General features: G+C 50.7%; 1 protein-coding gene across 1 annotated transcript in view; it reads right to left on the bottom strand.

Moving 5' to 3' along the window:
- The window catches only part of DENND5B (DENN domain containing 5B), a 59,668-nt gene extending 52,661 nt beyond the window's left edge, over positions 1 to 7,007 (bottom strand). Inside the window, 3 exon segments of the mRNA XM_049783777.1 lie at positions 6,873 to 6,909; positions 6,911 to 6,937; positions 6,939 to 7,007. Of these exon segments, the coding sequence (XP_049639734.1) occupies positions 6,873 to 6,909; positions 6,911 to 6,937; positions 6,939 to 6,992 (118 nt within the window). The 5' untranslated portion in view covers positions 6,993 to 7,007.
- Positions 7,008 to 22,740: the final 15,733 nt, after the last annotated feature.

Below are 22,740 nucleotides of genomic sequence, written 5' to 3'. Positions count from 1 at the left end.
ATGCAAAGCCCTGACAAGGTCACAGTCACGTAAGGCTGCTCAGAGCAGAAGGACAATGCCAGGGCCTCAGAGAGTGGGCATGGAGAGGGGCCCCAGTTTAGTCTTTAATGTGGAGACACCCACTGGGGACCTCTGGGGAGTAGAACAGAGGTGACCTCTTCAAAGTACAGAGAAACGGGCAGTGGGGGGATTGGGAAAAGTTAAAGGGACAGTTGGGAGAGGTTGAGAGAGGAGGAGGAGAGGGGAAGGTCATTGAGGTCCAGACCCAGCCAGCAATGTGGCCCATGACCCCTAATTTGGCAAATTACACAGCATGGGAGATGGGGACACAGCTCTAAGGACTGAGCCCCAGGTCCGTCCTGGCTGCGGGGTTCAGATGGAAGAACCACCATGACAGAGTCCATCACAGAAAGTGTCCTGGGGCTTCCACACCTGACACACGGAGTGTGTGCAGGTGGACAGGGCTGTGTTGGGCAGTGCAGAGCTGGGTCCATTGAGCAGGGCTGCCCAGACAAGCACCCTAAGAGTAAGAAATGAAGAGCAGAGGGCAGGCCCACAGAACCACTGGCTCTAAAGAGCTCTGCCTCTGGCTGAAGTGCAGAAAGCAGTTCCCACAAAGAAAGGCTGTGAACTTTGTTATTAAAATGGATTTCAAAATAGAACAAATAGTATTTTAGAGTCCAGAAGAAATTTTAGTAGTTTCCCATGAAGCTGATAAATTACCTCCTTTAAGAAACTTGGGGGGACTGTATTGGGGCCGGAGAGATAGCATGGAGGTAAGGCATGTTGCCTTGCATGCAGAAGGTCAGTGGTTCAGATCCCGGCATCCCATATGGTCCCCTGAAACTGCCAGGAGTAATTTCTGAGTATAGAGCCAGAAGTAGCCCCCGAGCACTGCCGGGTGTGACCCAAAAACAAAAAAAAAAGAAAAGAAAAGAAACTTGGGAGGGGCAGAGAGATAGTACAGAGGGCAGTGTGCTTCCTTTGCACCCTGGTGCACAGGTGCAGCTGACCTGGGTTTGATCATCAGCATCCCAATTGGTTGAGCCTTCCAGGAGAGATTATTGAGATCAGAGCCAGGAGTTAACCCCTGAACACGGTCAGGTATGGCCCCAAACAAAAATTAAAAAAAAAAAAAACAAAAACAAAGAAAGAAACCAACTATGGATTGGGGAGAAAGATACAGCAGGGAGGGCGCTTGCCTGGCACATAGCCAGTAGGGTTCTAGCATATGGTCTCCTGCATCCCATCAGAGTGATTTCTGAGTACTGCCAGGCATGACCTCCCAAAAAAATGAATAAAAATTATTTGGGGATTAGAGAGAGAGTACACGGGTTAAAGAGCTTGCCTCACTCGTGCTGACCCTTGTTTGATCCCCAGCATTGCATGCCTCCCCCACACCCTGTGGCTGTCAGGAGTGACATCAAACACAGAGCAGGCGTAGCCCCTAAGTGTGACTCAAAATTACCAAGTGTGATCCAAAAAGAAAGAAATGAATGGTTTAGGGGCCTAGGGTAAGCTCCACGCACTGCTGTGTGACCCCAACATCACTGTGAATCAAGGAAAAGTCTCAATTATTCATTCATTCTCTGCTTTTATATATTCTAGCCTCTCACTGCTAAACAGAACCACTCTGCTTTCTATAGAGGCCAAGCCCACGTGGGACTCTGCGCACAAACTTCTGTGGAGGGGAGGAGAGGGAAGGGGAGAGGAAGGGAAGGGGAAAAAAAAAAGAGGAAAGGGGAAGAGGGAGGGAGAAAGAGAAGGGGGAGAGGGAAGGGGATAAGAAAGAGAGAGAAACGAAGAGGGGAAAAGATAAGTCAGTATTGTAAAGGTTTTCTTGAGTTGAAAGTGCTGTTCTCGGGGCCGGAGAGATAGCATGGAGGTAAGGCGTTTGCCTTTCATGCAGGAGGTCATCAGTTCGAATCCCGGCGTCCCATATGGTCCCCGTACCTGCAATTTCTGAGCCTGGAGCCAGGAATAACCCCTGAGCACTGCTGGGTGTGACCCAAAAACCACAAAAAAAAAAAAAAAAAAAAAGAAAAGAAAAAGAAAGAAAGAAAGAAAGAAAGTGCTGGGCCCGGAGAGATAGCACAGCAGTGTTTGCCTTGCAAGCAGCCGATCCAGGACCAAAGGTGGTTGGTTCGAATCCCGGTGTCCCATATGGTCCCCTGTGCCTGCCAGGAGCTATTTCTGAGCAGACAGCCAGGAGTAACCCCTGAGCACCGCCGGGTGTGGCCCAAAACCAAAAAAAAAAAAAAGAAAGAAAGAAAGAAAGTGCTGTTTTTATTTATATGGAAACGCCTTTTGTTTTATTATCTCATCAAAGTCGCTGGTGGGCCAGGGCCTTAGTTGGGGACACAACTGTCTTGCGTCTGTTATGACAGGAGTGATAGATAGGGGTTCATGGGTCACAGGGCCACAGGCTGTGTGGCCACAGTGTGTTGAGGGCTGCAGCAAGTGACCCTGGGACAGCCAAGGTTGCATCATGCAGGGGCTTGACCAAGGCAGGCAGAGGGGGTCAGAGGGCACCCTTCAAGGCTGCACCTCTCCCCTCCCTACTCACACAAGCTCCCTGGCCCTTTCTTCTCCAGTGGGGAGAGAGGTCTCACCTGTAAGCATCTATCACTGATGGGGGTGCCATCCATGCTTATGCAGCAACAATGTCACCTGTACCTCCACAACCTCCCAAACATAACATCTCTACCACCTGTGCCATGGCTGATGTCGGTGCCACCAAAATCAAATGTGAGAGCCCACAAGTGTGGTGCCCACCAGGATGGGCAGTGAGCCCCTGTGAGCCCCGAGAGGAATCAGCTCTCTAGGTCTCCCTGCAACTGGTCTCAGGGACAAGCCCACATGCATGGCCTGGTCTTCTCAGCACCGGTGTTGAGCATCCAGGGTGCCTGCCCACATGCCCTCACCCCACTGGGCACCACCAGGCTTATGGTCAGAAGCCCCACCCAGGCAGCAGAACCCTGCTCAGCTCACGTCCTTTCCCTCCTGTGCCCACACTGCCTCTGTATCCTCTATTAGGGGTGGAGCACTTTCCTAAAGGCCCTCTGAACTCCCCAAGAAATCACCATGGCTACTCCATCAGGGCCCGGCCCAGGCTAGACCTTCCCACCACAGTCACATCCTGTAGCTACGGCTCTTTCCTGCAGCCGGTTTCTCCTTAGAGAGCCTGGGTGACTGTACTCAGCTTCCTCCACCGTACAAAAGGGGACTCCTCCTGTGTACATGATCTGGGCAAAGTTGGGGGGGCAGGGTTCTGGTAACGCTACTACCACTGATTTCTAGAATAAAATTTTACAACTGCCAAACAATCTACCAAATCATCGCAAACAGGACATGCCATCCTCCAACAGTGGCGAACCTTTACCCCAGCTGAGAGATAAAGTCCCTGGGGCTTACAGCTTTGCAGAGACCAGCAAACTACAACTCTAGGGGGTGAGGGCTTGGGGGCACATGCAAAAACAGGGGAGGGGGGCAGGTTTGCCCTCGGCTGCAGCAGCAAACAGCAGACTAACAGGGAAGCTTTACAAACAGGACCAGACATCAGGTCCCATGGATGGGGCGCCATGCTACAAACTGCACTCTCAGGCCACTGGAATCAGGTGTGATTCAGAGCCCAAAAGTCAGTAACTGCAAATCAAGCCTCTTAGTAAATTCCAAAAGCTTAGTCTCAGAAGGGACACTGGGACACACTGAAATGCGCCAGCCTTCACAGCATTATTCCCCACTAATTTTGCTGTTCTTTTCTCTTCACCTGGTAAACAATGTGGCCAGAAACGCTGTTTCCAAAAGGTAAGAGCTGAGGACACTGCAGCAGACCATAAACCATCTGCCTTTATTTCTAAGTATCTAGTTTGTTTGCAGCCATTGAAAGGCCCCTTTGTTTAAAATGCAGTCCCTTCCACTCTTGGAATAAACTTGGCCAGGACTGGTCTCAGGCTTCCAAAGCCTTGATAACTATCAGAAGGCCTGAGCCTGTCTGTGACAGGCCAGAATTTGTCCTTCATTTTATTTCACTGTCCAGCGATCTGCAAAGGATGAATTCTAGGAACATGCGTGTGTTGAGAAAAGCTGTGAAGCACTTGGCAGAATTTCTGTTTCATGAAAGCCAATGAAGACAGATGTGCAAGGGTATGAATTGCAAAGAAAGAGCCAGATTAAAAAAAAAGATCATCTCTAGAAAGGTAAAACAGAAACTTAACAATGAGGAACCAAGAAACGAGACAGCAAAACTGAAGAAACTGCCTCAGGCTTCTTTGCCTTATTCAGGCGGCTCATTTCCTGACCCCTAAATGCAACTCCTACAAACAATCCTAGGGTGGCTGGCAGGGAGCCCCACACTAGACTCATGTCCTCAAACTTCCTGGTGTCTGCCAGGTGTTTTGTTTTAGTTTTGTTTTTTAGGCCACACCTGGTAACGCCTTAGGGGTTACTCTGGCTATGCGCTCAGAAATCACTTCTGGCTCAGAGGGCAGTATGAGATGCTGGGGATCAAACCCAGATCCATTCCTGGGTCAGCCACGTGCAAGGCAAACGCCCTACCCTCTGTGCTGTATCGCTTTGGCTCCTGTCTGCCAGGTGTTATCTGCCATCATCATCTTCCTCATCTCATCCTCTTGTTCCCCTCTCCCTCACCCCCCAGCTTCCCATGACAGGTGCCTCTCCCTGATGTGAGCTGCTCTCACACCAGAGGACACCTGTCACACGTCTCTGCCTGAGTGTTTCTAAGCCACCTCAGACAGGACAGCTCCAGGGCCACACTCCCTGACACCTCCAAGCGCAGCGGAATTGCAAGGCTCTACACCACTACTCAGCCCAGACCTAGGGGAACCATCTGCATGAAAAATACCCCTTCCCCCCTTGGGTGAGGCGTCATATGCTCCCCTACGACATCCACCACCTCTGCCTCTCCCCCTTGCCTGTAAGTTCAGCTTCATCCTGTCGCCCTGGGGTCCCACCCAAAAAGCAAGTCTAGCAAATTGTGGGGGCCACTGAATGTCCCCCTGATTCCTCCTCTCTGAGCTCAGCCCACTGCTTGTCCTGCATTAGGCCTTGGTCCTTGCAACCCTCTCTGGTCATTTGCACTCATTATCCCCAATGCTAGGTGTCTGGCCCCTGGTCATTCATCCATACACCCCATCAGAGGTTATCCTCCCAAGTTTCTCTTTCTCCTCTCTTTCTTTCTCTCTCTGTCTCTCTCCTGCTCTCTATCCTCTCATTCTCTCTCTCCTCTCCTCTCATTCTCTCCTCTCCTCTCTCTCTCTCTCTCTCTCTCTCTCTCTCTCTCTCTCTCTCTCTCTCTCTCTCTCTCTCTCTCTCTCTCTCTCAGTTCTTGACACTGCCTACTATATCTTTGTACTCTGCCTGATTTTCCCTTACTTCCATAAGCATTTTGCAGTCAGGAGTGCTCACGGGCACTGCCATACTCAGGATTCACGCAGCTGTTTGTAGAGGTCAGGAGCATGCTCCAAGACCTGGACACTCTGTGCAAGGAAACCCAGATCTGATCCTGGCAGCCCTGGGGTCCGAGCACTACCAATACCTAACACTCAAAACAGCTTTGGGGGAATGGGGCCAGCAGTGCTGGGTGTGGCCCCTCCAACCAATATACTATTTCTGGAATGAATGAGTGACAGAATCAGTCACGAAGGATTGTCAGGGTCAGTCATAGTACAACATGTAGAGCATTGGCCTTGCCCGCCCTGACCAGTGCTCGATTGCAGGTGCCCCGCTAGGCATGATCTGTGAGCACAGAGCCAGGAGCAAGCTCTGAGTGCCAACATCAGGGATGGCCTAAACACAAAATACCAACAACAACAACAAAAACGAATTACCAGCCAAAGGAGTGAAGTGCTAGAAGGCGCATAAACCCCATAATGCCTAGATCTGAAGCCCCAAATCCATGTGCCCTCTTGGCAAAAAAAAAAAAAAAAAAAAAGGATTCCAACTTGTCCCTCCCAAAATGTTTTTAAAATCAAGGTTTTATTTTTAGAGGGGGAGGCTAGCAAGCAGTACTGTGGGGTTAACTCCTAGCTTTGCTCCGGACCCTATGGGATGAGGGATGAGGTCGAAGAAACCGGGGTCGGGCTTGGGCAAGGTAAGTCCCCTCCCCATTGTGCTATAGCTCGGACCCCTTAAAATAATGTTTTTGCTGCCCAATTCTCTGACAGCCTTGGCACTTACGTCCCAGCCTTCTGTCCCCTTTTACCCCCATACGGAGGGGTGCTGTCTCAGTTGGGGTACTGAAGAAAGGGGGTGCCAGGGTCAAGCCTTCAGAAGGGAGTCTGGGACGAGGTTGCTTTTGCACATCCCGAGCCCAAAAAATAAAAAATAAAAAAGCTATCGGACGGTGCACCTGAACCCCTGGGAAGCGCGGTTATGTAACCACCGCACACCTGCTGCGGTGCACACCCGCATGCCAGGGGGTGCAGTGCCAGCTCTGCGGCGGCGGCGGGAGAGAATTTGCGGGGGGCCCCCCATCCCATCCCATCCCTTCGAGGCCCAGAAAGCCCAGGGCAGACGCCCACCCGCATCCCCCGCTAAGTTGGGGCGACCGACCCCGAGGGCCCGGGGTGCGTCCGGGGAGGGACGGACCCAGGCCGGGCTTCGGCCAAAGGTCCCCGCGGCCAAGGCCAACGCAGGCCCCGCGGGGCCGCGCCGCCCAGACCCGCAGAGCCCGAGCGGAGACGCGCCGCGCCGCGCGCGCGCCTCGCCCGCCTCCCGCCTCCCCCGCCTCCCTCCCCGGGTCCCCGCACGCGGGCCCACCGCGAACAATGTCGCGCCTCAGCGGCCGGCGCGTCCCGCCTCCCGCCTCCCCGCGCCCGGCCCCGCAGCGGCCCCCGCGCGCCCGGCCTTACCCGCCAGCTCGTCGGGCTCCAGCCCGCTGTCCGCGTCCCAGCCCGCACAGCACGAAGTAGTGCGCCGAAGCGGCAGGCGGCCGGGGCCGAGCCCGAGCCGGGCCACGCGCTGCCGCTCATCCCGCGCCGCTGCCCGACCGCTCGCTCGGCTCGGCTCGGATCCGCGCTACGCCGGCGTCCGCGCGCCCATGGCGGCGGCCCCGAGTCCCGGCAGCGGAGCGCTCGCAGCGGCGCCCCCGGCCCCACCGCACCGCACCGCACCGCACCGCACCGCAGCGCACCGCGCCGCCCGGTCAGCTGAGCGCAGCGCCGCGGCGGCGCGGAGCGGGGCTGGGCCTAGTGGAGCGGGGCGGGGCTTGCGGGAGCCGGCCGTCAGACACGGGGCGGGGCGTGTAGGAGGGGCGGGGCTTCGCAAGGAGGCTCGTCCTCATGGCCCCCGGATAAGGCCAGGCGGGGCGGGGCGAAGCTGGAAAGGGGCGGGGTTTCTATGTGATGGGCGGGGTCTGTCGGGGGGAGGCGGGGCTTGGCTGGAACGGCTTCCTACTATTGGACGTGAGCGGGGCGGGGCCTGGCTATGGTGCGGCGCTTCGTAGGGAGGATCGTCCTCACGGCACCCGGATAAGGCCAATCTGGGCGGGGCGAGGCTCGAAGGGGAGTGGTTTGTAGCGGGCGTGGTCTACCAGAGGGGCGGGGTTTGGCAGGAACGGCTCCATGCTAGTGGACGGGAGATCTTGGGGGCGGGGCCTGTCTCGGGGCGGAACTTCGTAGGGAGGCTCGTCTTTTGGACCCCGGATAAGGCCAATCTGGGGCGGGGCGAGGCTGGAAAGGAGGGCGTGGCTTTTAAAGTGGTGGGGCGGGGGGTCTGGCCGGGAGAGGCGGGGCTGCTTGGCAGGATCAGGTCATCTATCGAGCAGGTGTGAGACTGTGGGCGGGGCTGGAGATGGGGTGGGGCCTGCGGGGTGGGACCGTAATAGTAGATCGGTCCTTGAACACTGGAGGTGAGTGGGGGGCGGGGCCTGATTCCAGGGGCGGAGCTTTGCAGGAGGCTCGTCCGCTTGGCACCGGACAAGGCCAATCTGGGGCGGCGACTATGAGTTAAGGAGGCGGGGCTTCTATGCTGTGGGCGTGGTTTGTCCAATAAAGGCGGGCTTGCCAGGCACGACTCCATGCTAGTGGACGTGAGAAGAGAAATCCAGATGTTGCGGGCGTGGCTTTGTCCGGAGAGGCGGGCTTGGCAGGATCAAGGTCATCCAATTCTAGCTAGGTTGTGGGCGGGGCCTAGAGAAGGGGCGGGGCTTTAGGGTGGGACAGTAGCTGGATCTTGAACGCTGGAGGTTCAGGGCTGTGCTGCAGGTGAGTGGGCCCAGAGAACCCGGCCTAGAGCAGGTAGACTCGGTGTCCCTCGCTTGCGGAGTGACCGCTGCTCCTATCTGACATCCCTCCCCAACCGGTCACCAGGAAGCTCTAGTCTAGGCAGTGCCAGATCGCTGGCCAGGCTGCTGCACTGACCGATGTGGGGGACCAAGGAACTCGCCAGGTGCTGGGCTTGCTGCAGCTGCACCCAACTCTCCACCCCGCAGGGAGGGCAGTCAGCGCTCTGGAAGTTCGGAGTTCAAGATGCATTATCTCTGTCCCGCCCCCAGAAGGCCCAGCAGCAGGCCCTGGACTCTGCCCCATCTCTGATCCTTCTCTAGACCTCTCGCTCGCCCACCCCTGGCTACTGGCACCAGCACACGGGCACCCCAGCCAGCTGCTCCTTGGAGCCGGTCCGGATTGGGAGTGCCTGGAGACTCTCCAAGACACCTGCCAGTCTTTAGGGAGCCCTAAACAAGTTGCATCAGGGGTCAGGGGTCAGAGAGATAATACAGCAGAAAGAGTGCTTGCCCTGCTTGTTGCCAACCCAGGTTCCATCTCAATCTGGGAACATATGGCCCCCCAATAAACTCAGCATGACTTGGTGTGGCCCACAAACGAAGAAGAAGCAGCTCCATTAGGCCTGGAGATTGGACACTGGCCCCGGCCTCTCCTGCTCCCCCAAACACAGCTCAGCCTTTCAGACAGAAGCTGCTCGGGTGTGGTGGCCCTGTCACTGACCTTAGTCCTGCTGTACTCTGTACCAGCCTCCTGGTGCCTTCAGACACTGGTTGTCTGCCATCCTGGCTCTAGAGTCATGTAGAACCCTGGTCCACCTCTGCCTCCATTTACACTCCCTCATGAATGAAAGGAGCTTACCTGTAGTGAAGACTTGTTGACACTATGAAATCTCTGCGACATATTTATGAGCATACGCTCATTTACTGCATGTGACACAATTAACTGCCGCTCCACATAGAAAGTGCTGAAATAGCCTCACAGTAGGAAGCGTGGGAGGGAGCACGTGTTTCTCCCAGTTTTGTTGGTGAGGTCCTGCAGAATGTGCTAGATTGCTAATGAGGCACCTGAGAAAAAGACTGCATAGCATTACTAGCAAAGAAACATGTCATTCTTTGCTCACTTTTAAAGTAATTGGCTTGAGGGCCTGGAGCCATACATAGCACAGTGGTAGGGCGTTTGCCTTGCACATAGCTAACCTGGGATGGACCCGAGTTCAATCCCTGGCATCCCATATGGTCCCCCAAGTCTGCCAGGAGCTATTTCTAAGCGCAGAGCCAGGAATAATCCCTGAGCACCGCTGGGTGTAGCCCAGAAACCAAAAAAAGTAATTGACTTGAGGCCTGAGAAATAGTAAAACAGATAAGGCACTTGACTTGCACATACCAGATCAGGTTTGATCCCTGGTATCTCATATGTCTGTGAGGGCCCCAGGAGTGATTCTTAAGTACAGAACCTGGAGTTACCCTTAAGCACTGCTGTAATTAATTCTCAAAAGAATTTTAAAAAAGAATAAAAGTAGGGGCCGGAGAGATAGCATGGAGGTAAGGTGTTTGCCTTGCATGCAGGAAGACGGTGGTTCGAATCCCGGCATCCCATATGGTCCCCCGAGCTGCCAGGAGCAACTTCTGAGTGTAGGGCCAGGAGTGGCCCCTGAGCGCTGCTGGTGTGACCCAAAAACCAAAAACAAACAAAAAAAGAATAAAAGTAACTAACTAACTTCTAAAGTGGTCATTTATGAAGAACTTAAGCACTACATACATGTTTTTAAAACTAAGAAAAAGAAAAAATAAATTAAAAAAGCAGAAAGGGCAAATAATGTGATTGTGATATATAAACCTAATCAAAATATTCAATATTTATAAATATTTATTTGTTTTGGGGCCACACACAGCAGCGTTCAGGTTCTCCCCTGGCACTGTGCTCAGAGATGCTTTAGGGATCGTATGGATCAAACCTGAGTTGGCCCCATCCAAGGGGTTCTATGCACTGTACTATCTCTTGCCCTAAGATTTTCAAATCTTCCCTAAAACTTCCAAGAGAATCGTCAACTTACAATATCATTTGAAAATACCTGGTAAGTTCCTTAATCATCACTCACCGTGACTGATGAAGAATGAAAGCATCACAGATTGCATTAAGGTGTAATGAAAATACAGAAAGAATCATGGAGAGTCAACATTGCACACTTGCTTTTCTCTTAGATACTGATAGGTGTAAATTAACAAGGGGAATAAAAATGACTTGAAACTAATCTTCCAAGGGGACCGGAAAGATAGCACAGCAGTAAGGCATTTGCCTTGCATGCATCAGATCCAGGACGATGGTGGTTCAAATCCCGGCATCCCATAAGTTCCCCCAACCCTGCCAGGTGGGATTTCTGAGTGCAGAGCCAGAAGTAACCCTGAGTGCTGTCAGGTTAGAGTGCTTTCTAAAAAGAAAAAAAGAAAAGAAACGAATCTTCCAAAACATTTCCAGGGTGTGGAGCACCCTGTCCCTTCCTGGTTCAGAACTGGGTACATACTCCTCCTGTGGGCACACATAGGTTGGGGCTACTGTAGATTTTTTTTTTTGGTGTTTGGGCCACACCCAGCAGTGCTCAGGGGTCACTCCTGGCTGTCTGCTCAGAAATAGCTCCTGGCAGGCACGGGGGACCATATGGGACACCGGGATTCGAACCAACCACCTTTGGTCCTGGATCGGCTGCTTGCAAGGCAAATGCCGCTGTGCTATCTCTTCGGGCCCTGGGGCTACTGTAGGGACTTCAAAGCTGGACTTGTTTTCTGCAAGCCCTATATGGCAGCAGGTTAGCTGTGGGCCTCAGTTCCTTCATGTGCTGGAGGCAGCTCAGCTCCACTCCCCAAGTCCTGGCTGTTTTGTCAGTGGGTCCTATCAGGACCATGCTCAGAGCACTGTTTCCATTTTTCCCCTGTGCCTGGTGCCATTGTTATAAAACCAAGTTCCTGTTAGGGCAGCCAGGTTCTAGTTCCAACCACCCTGGCACTACTCATGCCAATAGTCTCTGACCTGCCAGGGGAGATTTCCATCAACATTTTCTTCTGCAGAGCTGTAGCTTTCTGGGAAAAATCTTAGCACAACAAAAAGATTATATGGAAAATCAATCACTGTGTTTCCTCATCATATTCCGGAGAAAGAATTCCTATGCTAATAGGACTCTAATAACAAAACAGCTAACTCACAAAACAGCTGACTCACAACTTGGCATGAATCTGCTTCTACCTGATCTAATGTCTAATATTGTCCAAAATCTCTTTATGTAAGTCATTGTGCTCCCAGCTTGCCGAGTTGGAAACTAAAAAAGACTCGGTTCTGTTTTTATGCAGCTTGCTTAGTCTAGAAGGAAGTTCTGAGTTACCAATTTGGTGGAAAGGAAAATATTTATCAAGGGACTGGAGAAATAACACAGCGGAAATGGTGCTTGCCTTGCACACAGACAACCCTACTTCTGTCGCTGGCACATATAGGGTCTCTGGAATCCCACCAGGAGTGATCCCTGAGCACAGAGCCAGGAGTAAGCACTGAGCATCACTAGGTGTGGCACAAATGCCTCCACATACAAAAATAATAGGGGAGGGGAAATGCAGAGACTAGGTAGACTGTGTAAATGGTCTTAATTTGGAATAGAAATGGTGCGTTTTCCTTCCTTTCCTCCCATCTCTCCCTCCATCCCTCCTTTCCTCCCTCCCTTCTTTCCTTCCTCCCCTCCCTCCCTTCCTTTCTTCCTCCCTCTCTTCCCTCCTTTCCTTCCTTCCTTTCTCCTTCCATTCCCTCCCTCCCTCCTTCCTTCCTCCCTCCTCCCTTCTTTTTCTTTCCTTCTTCCTTCCATCTTTCCTTCCTTCCTTCCTTCATCCTTCCTTCCTTCCTTCCTTTCTTTTTTTTTTTTTTTTTTGATTTTTGGGCCACACCAGGTAATGCTCAGGGGTTACTTCTGGCTATGCGCTCAGAAGTTGCTCCTGGCTTGGGGGACCATATGGGACGCCAGGGATCGAACTGTGGTCCGTCCAAGGCTAGTGCAGGCAAGGCAGGCACCTTACCTCTTGCGCCACCGCCCGGCCCCCTTCCTTTCTTTTTCTTTTGCTTGCTATACCCAGAGATACTTGGGCTTGCTCCTGGCTCTACTGGATATAATATGGGCTTCTGGGATCAAACTCAGATCGGCCATAGGTAAGGATGTACCTTACCTGCTCGCTGTACCATCTCTCTGGCTCCAAGTCAACTACTTTTTTTTTATTTTTAGTTATTTAACTATACCCAGTGAGGCTCCTGGCTCTACAGTTAGGAATCATTCCTAGTGAGGACCATATGGGATGAAGGGATCAAAACTGGGCCAATTATTTTTAAAGTGAGCAAAGAGCCACCACACTCCTATTTCTACCAAGAGGAAATAGTTCTAAATCCTGGTAAACTTAGAGAGGCGATGCTAAGAAAATAAGACTGTACTGACAGCAAAAAAGTGACTTGTGGCTGGATGAAAAAAATCAGAAAAGATAAATACATGCACATCGCATGCTTGTCAAATAGATCACACAATCACACAGCTATTCGTGCTTCATAACTGTGCAGAGTACCCCTTTTATTTTTACTACTGGTATATCATTAAAATATTTTAAGCACATCCTTCTTTTTCTTAAGTTTGATGCAGATTTTTCTGTGATAAAAGATGGTGGATCATGTTTTTTGCATATAAATAACTCAAATGTAACTATTAACTTATTCTTTTTTTTGTTTGTTTTGTTTTTGTTTTTGTTTTTGGGCCACACCTGGCGATGCTCAGGGGTTACTCCTGCCTGTCTGCTCAGAAATAGCTCCTGGCAGGCACGGGGGACCATATGGGACACCGGGATTCGAACCAACCACCTTTGGTCCTGGATCGGCTGCTTTCAAGGCAAACGCCACTGTGCTATCTCTCCGGGCCCTTAACTTATTCTTTTTTTTTTTTTTTTTTTTTGGTTTTTGGGCCACACCCGGCGATGCTCAGGGGTTACTCCTGCCTGTCTGCTCAGAAATAGCTCCTGGCAGGCACGGGGGACCATATGGGACACCGGGATTCGAACCAACCACCTTCGGTCCTGGATCGGCTGCTTGCAAGGCAAACACCACTGTGCTATCTCTCCGGGCCCTTAACTTATTCTTGAGGCTAATTCAAATGCCCATACCTATAGTCATATATGCATAGACACATGCCTGTGTGCTTGCTCATAACTCCACAGTCCTTCCTTCTCACATGTTGTTTCTGCGATAAGCTGATGAAGACAAGCCCTAGAAGCAACTTCCAGAGATCCCAAGAATAGTAATAATGATGATTAAAACAAAGCAAAATATGGAGATGGCACGATAGCACAGCAGTAGGGTGTTTGCCTTACAGATGGCCAACCAGGATGGACCCTAACATCCCATCTGGTCCCCCGAGCCTGCCAGGGGTGATGTCTGAGTGCAGAGCCAGGAGTAATCCCTGAGCGCCACTAGGTGTGACCATGCCAAAACAAAACAAAACAAAAAAACAAAGCAAAATAGACACTTGTATATGTATGATTTTTAATCACTAACAATATTGAATTTAGCAATTTCTAGATGAATTGAATTTCATGTGGTCTTTCTAGATTTTATGCTTAGCTCTCATAGCTGCAGTGAGGGGTCTCAACCTACAATCTCTGGTCCAGATCTCATATATGATTTATTTTTTATTCCCTTTTTGGAATTGGGGCACACTCAGTGATGCTCAGGGTTTATTCTTCACTCTATACTCAGGATCACTCCTGGTGATCTTAAGAGATGCAGTTGCTCAAACTTGGACCAATCACGTGCAAGAGAAACACCACACTCTTTGTAGGATCGATCCAGGTCCCTCACACAGTGCCTACCCCCTCCTCATCTATTCTGGCACTCAATGCAGGAACACCAAGCACCAATTTAACATGAGCAGACAGTGGCTTCATTACTCAGGGCTCCAGCTTCTCTGGTTTTTGGTTTTTGGTTTTTGGGCCACACCCGGTGACACTCAGGGGTTACTCCTGGCTATGCACTCAGAAATAGCTCCTGGCTTGGGGGACCATACGGGATGCTGGGGGGTCGACTGCGGTCAGCTGCGTCACTGCTCCGGCCCATCAGAGCTCCAGCTCCTCCTACCTTCTTGAGCCAACACCTCCAAAAAGGAGAACTATTGTCTTGGCTCCCATCGCTCTCAGGAAGACAATTGCCCTGCCCTGGCCTGGCCGGCTCCCACAGAGTGCACGTTTCCACTAGAAATAGAAGACAGGTCAGTGCTCTCTAGCCATAATCAATAGGACCATTCATGAGGCAATTACTTTAAGCTTTGCAATTTAGGCATAATCTCATCATTGAATTAGATCTGAAATCCTAGACAGATTCTAGGATGTTTATTCAGTTCATTCACTTCAAAGCTCCCACCCAGCTATCCAGTCCCCATTTCCAGGGAGTGATTTCAGCTTACATTATCATTTTGGGGATATTTGGTGGAAAGTACCTAGTCTATTGTAGAAAACCAAAACTCTGTCTTTTTAAAGAATACTCCTCCTATGACTGTTTCCTTAAACTTCAGACTCAAACAATAATTAAAGGTGGAGAGAAGCTGGGAGAAAAGCCAATGTAATTGTATGGCCTAAATAATGCTTTCTGACACCAGCTTGCCCATTGTGATTTGGGAGGGAAAAGGGAGGGTGGAATTAATATCAGACTCCAACAATCTTCAAACAAGTAAAAATTACAATGCAGTGTATGTCTATTTAAAGTAACAGAATCCAAGGCAACACAAGAGGCTTCATTTTAGATATGCATGTTATTAACTCAGAGTAGCAAAGAGCATTATCTCACAGCTAAGGGCCAAAGAGGAAATAACACTTCAAAGCTGAGTTTTCCTTTCTTCCAGGCTTGAGATGATAAAGTAATTCCAGCTCGGTCTTGAGCTGCTGTGGCTTTCAGTTTTGTGAGGCGATTTGCTCGTGACCGTTGAGGCTAACAGAACACCCAATCCTGTGGCCCCTTTGGCCACACTACAGAGTGGTAGGTAGCTGATATAATAGATTTGTTTTCTGGCAGTGCTAAGTCCAGGGCTTCAACAAGAAAGGGCTGGTCCTGGCCCCCACTGGTCCCTGGGACGGAGTGGATAGTAAAAGGGGCTCAGACACTCTTATTTACTGGCACACAAACACTGGACAATCTCTAGTGATAAAGGATTTAACATTGTGCAGTAGCCTTTCGTCACTGTTGGCAAAACCTGTGCTCTGGAGAGCTCTAAGGCAAAACATAACAAAGTCAACAAGATAAAGCATCTTTTTAACCTAAAATAAATAAATAACTATGAAGAGGAAGTCTTGCTAACTGCGCATCCAAATTTGGCTTCTGAGTTGTCAGTCTTGTCTCTGTATTTTAAAACGATTCCACCGGCAGCAGGGAGGCTGGAGCTGTGGAGAGGCAGCAATTAATGTGGCAGACTGAATGCTGAGACCAAATTAAGGGGAATTATTTCCTCTTACTGCTATGGGGGGGGGGGAGCATACGGGGGCTCCTTATGGATAAACACCACTTTGTGGGTTCATCTTGAGATGTACAATTGCAGAAGTTCCTTTAAAGGGAAACTAAACCCAAGTCAAGTGAACTACAGAAAATAGCTCAGTCTTACCTCTCGCATCCCCTTTGTGGCCTGCAGCTGCTATCACAAGATGAAGAGCAGACTGGAAATTTCTAGTCATCTACACGTAGAACAAATAGAATCCCCTTGAGGCTATTAGCTGGATTCAACATTAACATACCTGGGTTAATATTAAAGACCATCTTAGATAGGATCCTCAGCTCCCTAAGCCCATTCCCAAGGCTAGTATTAAAACCAGCTATCAGGAAGAAGCTACACCCAGGGGCCAGTGATAGCACAGTGCTAGGGTGTTTGCCTTGCATGTAGCCAACCAACCTGGGACAGACCCCGGTTTGATTCTCAGTATCTCATGTGGTCCCCCAAGCCTGCCAGAAGCAATTTCTGAGTGCAGAACCAGGAGTAACCCTTGAGCACTGCCAGGTGTGACCCCAAATTCCTAAAAAATAAAACCAGCTGTCAGGTGTGGAGAGATGGTTTAATGGGACAAGTGTGGGCTCAGCACATGGGAGGCCCAGGTTCAATTGTCATCACTGCACACACTTATCTTGTTTGTTTGTTTTTGATTTTTGGGTTACACCCGGTGGTGCTCAGGGGTTACTCCTGGTTCTGTACTCAGAAATCACTCCTGGTGGGCCCGGAGAGATAGCACAGCGGCATTTGCCTTGCAAGCAGCTGATCCAGGACCAAAGGTGGTTGGTTCGAATCCCGGTGTCCCATATGGTCCCCCGTGCCTGCCAGGAGCTATTTCTGAGCAGATAGCCAGGAGTAACCCCTGAGCATCGCCGGGTGTGGCCCAAAAACCAAAAAAAAAAAAAAAAAGAAAAAAAGAAAAGAAAGAAATCACTCCTGGCAGGCTCAGGGTGTTGTATATGTAAACATTTCCATGGGATTATTATGTTACTGAGTCTATCCTGATTGGTGATTGTGCCCTACCCTAGGGTGTGACCTGGCATTCTGCTCCCACCCTAGAGTGGTACCTGATTCTGATGTATAAAAGCAAGGGTCTGTGGAAGGCAGGGGCTTTTTTCTGGAGCTGATTCTGGGGCTTTGGATTCAGCCTTATCCATGGAATAAAGCTGATATCTTCAGAGGCCTGACTGCCTGTTAGCTTTATATCCGCCACGTTCATCTCAGAACCGCCTGCTGAACAGGGTTGCAGACGCATAGTCCGGGCTGGAGGAGAAAGACCTCATCCTCTATCCCTCCATCAGTCAGTCCCATAAAGGACTGACTTGCAACACAGGGGACCATATGGGATGCTGGAATTCGAACCATCATCTGTCCTGGGTTTGCTGAGTCCAAGGCAAACTCCTTTTCACTGTGCCATCTCTCCGGCCCCTGCACATACTTTTTTTTTTGTTTTTTTGGCCACACCCGGCGATGCTCAGGGGTTACTCCTGGCTGTCTACTCAGAAATAGCTCCTGGCAGGCACGGGGGACCAAATGGAACACCAGGATTCGAACCAACCACCTTTGGTCCCGAATCAGCTGCTTGCAAGGCAAATGCCGCTGTGCTATCTCTCTGGGCCTGCACATACTTATATTAAGTGTCCTCAGAAGCTATCCCCAGATACCCAGCTAGGTGTGGCCCCAAAAGTAATAATAATATTTTGTCCCAAATATATTTTATTCGTCCCAAAAATAATTAATAATAAAAAATCACATTATTTCAATAAAAAATACTGAATTATATATATTATATATATATTTGGAGATTAAGACCTTTCAAGGGGGGCCACACCCCTGGCAGCTCTCAGGCTTTGCACTCCAAAATTATTGCTGGCAGGCTCAGGGAACCATATGGGATGCAGGGGATCTAACCCAGGGTCAGTCTCATGCAAGGCAAATGCCCTACCCATTTTGCTATCACTCTGGGCCCCATGATTAAGACCATTTTAAAATCACAATGCTGGGGCCAGAATGATAGCACAGCAGTGGGGCGTTTACCTTGCATGCGGCCAATCCAGGATGGACCTGGGTTCAATCCCTGGCACTGGCAACCAACCATAGGTGGTGCTGGGAACTGTACCAGGGGTCAGTGCATGCAAGGCAAGCATCCTACTTACTGTTCTCTCTCTGGCTTTGGGGGCGGGGGCAGAGCTCAGAGCTTACTCATGGCAGTGCTGAATGGACCATATGTGGTGCTGAGGATAAAACCTGGGTCAACCTTACCTGCTAAACCATTTCACTGGCACCCTGTGCTTTCTTTCACCTTCTTCAATGATTCTTAAAAAACTTTGACAAAATAGAGGCTGCTCAGGGCTGCAGGAAGCCAGCGAGCCTGTAAAAAGATCCAGCTCTGTTCCCTGTGCCCAGAGCTTGGCCTGCAGTTCCAGGGGCCTGAGCTATCCAGAGCCCCCTCTGCACAAAGTCCAGCTTGAGGACTGTGGGAGGGGCCGGGTGGATTTGGTAGAGCCAATTCCCAAAAGACACCCCCCCAGGCCATGTAATCTTTGAAGCCCCAGCAAATGCCTGATCCACTGAACTCATTAGCACAAAGGTTGGACTATGCAATAGTGTGTGAGAGTTGCTTGCAGTCAGCAGTTTGCAATGTACTATCATGGACAGGCCAGCTTGAGAACAATTGTCACCAGCCATGGCCTGGGTCAGTGTGTGTGTATAGACTGACAGGAGAATTTGGGGATCCTTGATCAACAGCCTGTATGGATCTAAGTGACAGGACTATGAGGTTCTCTAGGTGCCCACTTTCCCACTCAACATAAAAAAGTTCTGCAGATGAACACTGACCAGCACAGTTCTTCTCTTCCACTTCCTGCCATAGAGAGGAGGAGAACTTACAGAGCTCACGAACAGGACTCCCGCAACCCACAGGTCCTCTACTGTGAGATGAGACTAACAGCTTTAACAAAGGTGTTTCCCCAACTTTCTTTTTCCCTAACCTCATCTTTTGGTATGGAAGCCCACCTGGCTTCCAGGACTGTCCCTTACCCTGGTGGATTTGGTTCTAGAGAATAAAGAAAGAAAGTAGTTCGGGCTTTTGGGGGGGCAAAGAAAGAACACATGGCAGAGAGACCATGAGGCAAAAAGCAGGCTAATTCTAATGAATATCTTTTCTGACTGGCTTGGTACTATTTCTCCACTGTTACCTTGCTTCATCAGACCCTTCCACCTAAGGGGTTTGAAACACAGTGGTGGGTTTTTAGTTTACACTCTACATCCCATTTCCTACTGGAATACCACCACCACCACCACCACCACCACCACCACCACCACCACCACCACCACCAGAAGGTCTTTCCTCCCTCCTTATAGGAAGCTCTCTCACTTGTTTCTTACAGGCTTGGTTATCATGACTTCAGACTCCTGCTAGTACTGTGGGGTCACTGGCTCATCTAGGGACACGAAGACAGCGTGATGGTTGAGACCAGGCCCTGTGTGCGGGAGGCCTGAGCTCATGCCTTGGTGCCAAGTGGGCCCTGAGCTGTCTGTCTGATGCTACATTTGAACTACAACCAATCCTAGCTCAATCTTGTACTAAGGACCAATAATTTTAAAAGATCAATACCCAGAGGCAAAATTCCCTCAACTGAGCCCCTAGGTATCCTTTAAATTTGGCCTGAGAGCCATCCGACCTGGCTCAGCTGTGTGCAAGGCAAACGCCCTACCACTGTGCTATCTCCCCAGCCCCGGGGTCCTCATTTCTTAGGAGATGTTGGACCCTAGCATACTGAAATAAACTATGCACAGCCCCAGCACAACCTGGACCTCTCTCGGTCCCAAGAGGCTCTTGGGCCTGTGTCCACCTTGCACCTGAGCAGTTGGATCTGGGCGCCTCTTGCTCCCGTGTGTGAGGGTCCCAGAGCACCTGTGGGGGTGCCTGCACTGTCCCCCCTAGGCCCGAGCTCCCTTTCATGGCCTCAGGAATGAAGAGGAGCTGCCACCTAACTGGGCTGGGCCATAGGCACCTTTTCTCATTCTGGAGCTCTGCGGAGGAGGCTGAGTTGTGGACGTGCTCCTATCGCCCCCTGGTGGTGGGTCTGCGACAGCAGCGCAGTGCAGGGCAGGTCTGGCACAGATGCCTCACTCAATTCTCCTATGACTTGTTTTAGGGCAGGGGTCTTCAAACTTTTTAAAGTGGGGGCCGGATTACAGTCTCTTAGAGAGATGGAGGGCCGGACTATATGAGCTACTAATTCCTACTCACACTGCACATATATAAATAAAATGAAAACCTGGGGCCGGGCGGTGGCGCTAGAGGTAAGGTGCCTTGCCTTGCCTGCGCTAGCCTTGGACGGACCGCGGTTCGATTCCCCGGTGTCCCATATGGTCCCCCAAGCCAGGAGCGACTTCTGAGCGCATAGCCAGGAGTAACCCCTGAGCATCACTGGGTGTGGCCCAAAAACCAAAAAAAAAAAAAAAATGAAAACCATTTATAAATAAACAGATCACGCACCAGTATTTCAATGGAAACTGTGGGCCTGCTTTTGGCTAAAGAGATGGTCAATGTCCGGTTCCATATTTGTCACTGCCAGCCGTAACAAGTGATGCAAGTGGGCATCAGTTAATCTTGATCTGGTTGGAGATTTCAGATGTTTCATTCTTGAAAAAGTCTGTTCACAGGCATAAGTGCTACCAAAGATAGTTACCATTTTGAGTGCATGGTTCCTGATATTTGGATATACACTGAGTGTATATGCTGGCAGGTATCTTGGCAACCAAACAGGCTCACTGCTGGCGGGCCGGATCAGACTCCTCTGCGGGCCGCAGTTTAAAGACCCCTGTTTTAGGGGGTACATAGGCAATGGGTCTCAGGGTGCTCAGGCAGTGGGTCTCCAAGCCCTACAGATCAGTGCTGGCGGCGTTGCTGGAGGCCGCTAGAAAAGCCAAGAAGTGCTGGGGGCTCCTCCGGGCACTCCTAGACCACACCCAGCAGGTGTGGGATTTGGGGTGTGCAGGTATGAAGCTTTGGGGAAAGCTGCCTGGCTACCGGCCCTGAAGTTTGTCCAAGGACAAACACAGCCTTTGAAATGCAAACACTGAGCTCTTTGGAGATGGAGAAATTAAGTCAGCAGCCAGTAAAGGATGGGTCCCCTTAGAAAAGGAGATGTTGGGGCCGGAGAGATAGCATGGAGGTAAGGCATTTGCCTTGAATGCAGGTCATTGGTTCGAATCCCGGCATCCCATATGGTCCCTTGAGCCTGACAGGAGCGATTTCTGAGCATAGAGCCAGGAGTAACCCCTGAGCGCTGCCGGGTGTGACCGAAAAACAAAAACAAAAACAAAAAGAGAAAGAAAAGAAAAGAAAAAAAATAAGAAAAGAAGTTTTTAGAGCAACTGACTACAGATTGTGATGAGAATGTGAATGACTGCAAGGAGCCCAGGCTCTTTCTGCCTCCGTGCAAAGTGTCCCTCCCCCCATTAGGAGCTGGGAGGAAGCCCCATCCTGCTCTGGGCACTGCTAGGGACCCCCATGCTCTGGAGATGTTTGCCCTCTCCTCCATTCCCTGAACAAAATCTCCTTATGACCACTGGGTACTGACACTCATCGACACCACCCCCCCCACTTGTTGTGTGGGTCCAGAGCCTGAAGGAATGCTCCCCTTCCGCACACACAGTGAGTGACAGTGACAAGACAGCAGTACTAGTGACAGTGAGAGCAGTAACAGTGATAGCAGTGACAGGACAACAGACAGGGAGGGCAGCAGTAATAGGGACAGGGCAGCAATGAGTGACAGTGACAGCAGTGATGACAGGAATGACAGTAACAATGAGAGCAATGACAGGATAGCCTTTCTCCAGGCAGCTGTCAGGACAGGAGGAGGCTTGGAGCATACTGGAGGCCACTGGGCCCCAGCAGGGTTCAGAACTCACTTCCTGCCACAGGAAGACAAGCTCAAAGACATTCCCAGTGGAGTCTCTGAGATAGCACAGCAGTAGGGCGTTTGCCTTGCATGTGGCTGACCTGGGACGGACCTGGGTTTAATTCCTGGCATTCCATATGGTCCCCTGAGCCTGCCAGGAGCGATTTTTGAGCACAGAGCTAGGAGTAACCCCTGACCACTGCCAGGTGTGGCTCAAATACCAAAAAAACAAACAGCAAAGCAAACAAACCCAAGAAAACAAAAACCAGCAATGTAAGACCATTGTGTTTTGGGGCAACCTCCTTTGAGGCCAGGGCCACAGTGAATCCATTTCTAGACAAGGAGCAGCAGAAAGGAATTCTGGGGAGGAGAAGTGGGGATTCTGGGTGTGTCTGGACAATGATGGATAATGATTTAAAAATGAATCTGTAGGGCCCTTAATACCTGCCTCTGAAGCAGGGAACACGGGATGCAACTGCCAGTAGCCCCTCAGGGAACAGAAGTGAGGGTCACTACCCATGCACAGGAGTTTCCTGAGTGACATACATCAGGGGACTGGAACAGCGGCCGCACTCAAACATAGGCATGGTAGACCGACTCAGAACACAAAGTTTTGGAAGAGTTAAATTCAGGAAAATAGGGGCCCGGAGAGATAGCATGGAGGTAAGGCATTTGCTTTCATGCAGCGAGGTCATTGGTTCAAATCCCCTGGTGCCCCCATATGGTCCCCCATGCCTGGCCAGGAGCAATTTCTGAGCCTGGAGCCAGAATAACCCCTGAGCACTGCCAGGTGAGACCCCAAAAACACACCACACACACTAAAAAAAATTCAGGAAGATGCTGGCATCACACACTGGCAATGTCTCTGTTCATTATATGTGGCCTCAGACCCTACTTGGCTGGGAGAGAGACAGTGGAGAGAGGAGGATCTTCAGCCCTTCCCTACTATGTCTGGTATCCGTTAGAAGCTGTGAGATAAAAGTGACTTGACTAATGTGTCCCATAGACCCCTAATATTCAACATCAATATCTGGTGGTGTGGGGC

Source organism: Suncus etruscus, chromosome 11 (assembly GCF_024139225.1).
Source record: "Suncus etruscus isolate mSunEtr1 chromosome 11, mSunEtr1.pri.cur, whole genome shotgun sequence".
NCBI lineage: Eukaryota > Metazoa > Chordata > Mammalia > Eulipotyphla > Soricidae > Suncus > Suncus etruscus.
This window is presented reverse-complemented; position numbering and strand designations above follow the sequence as displayed.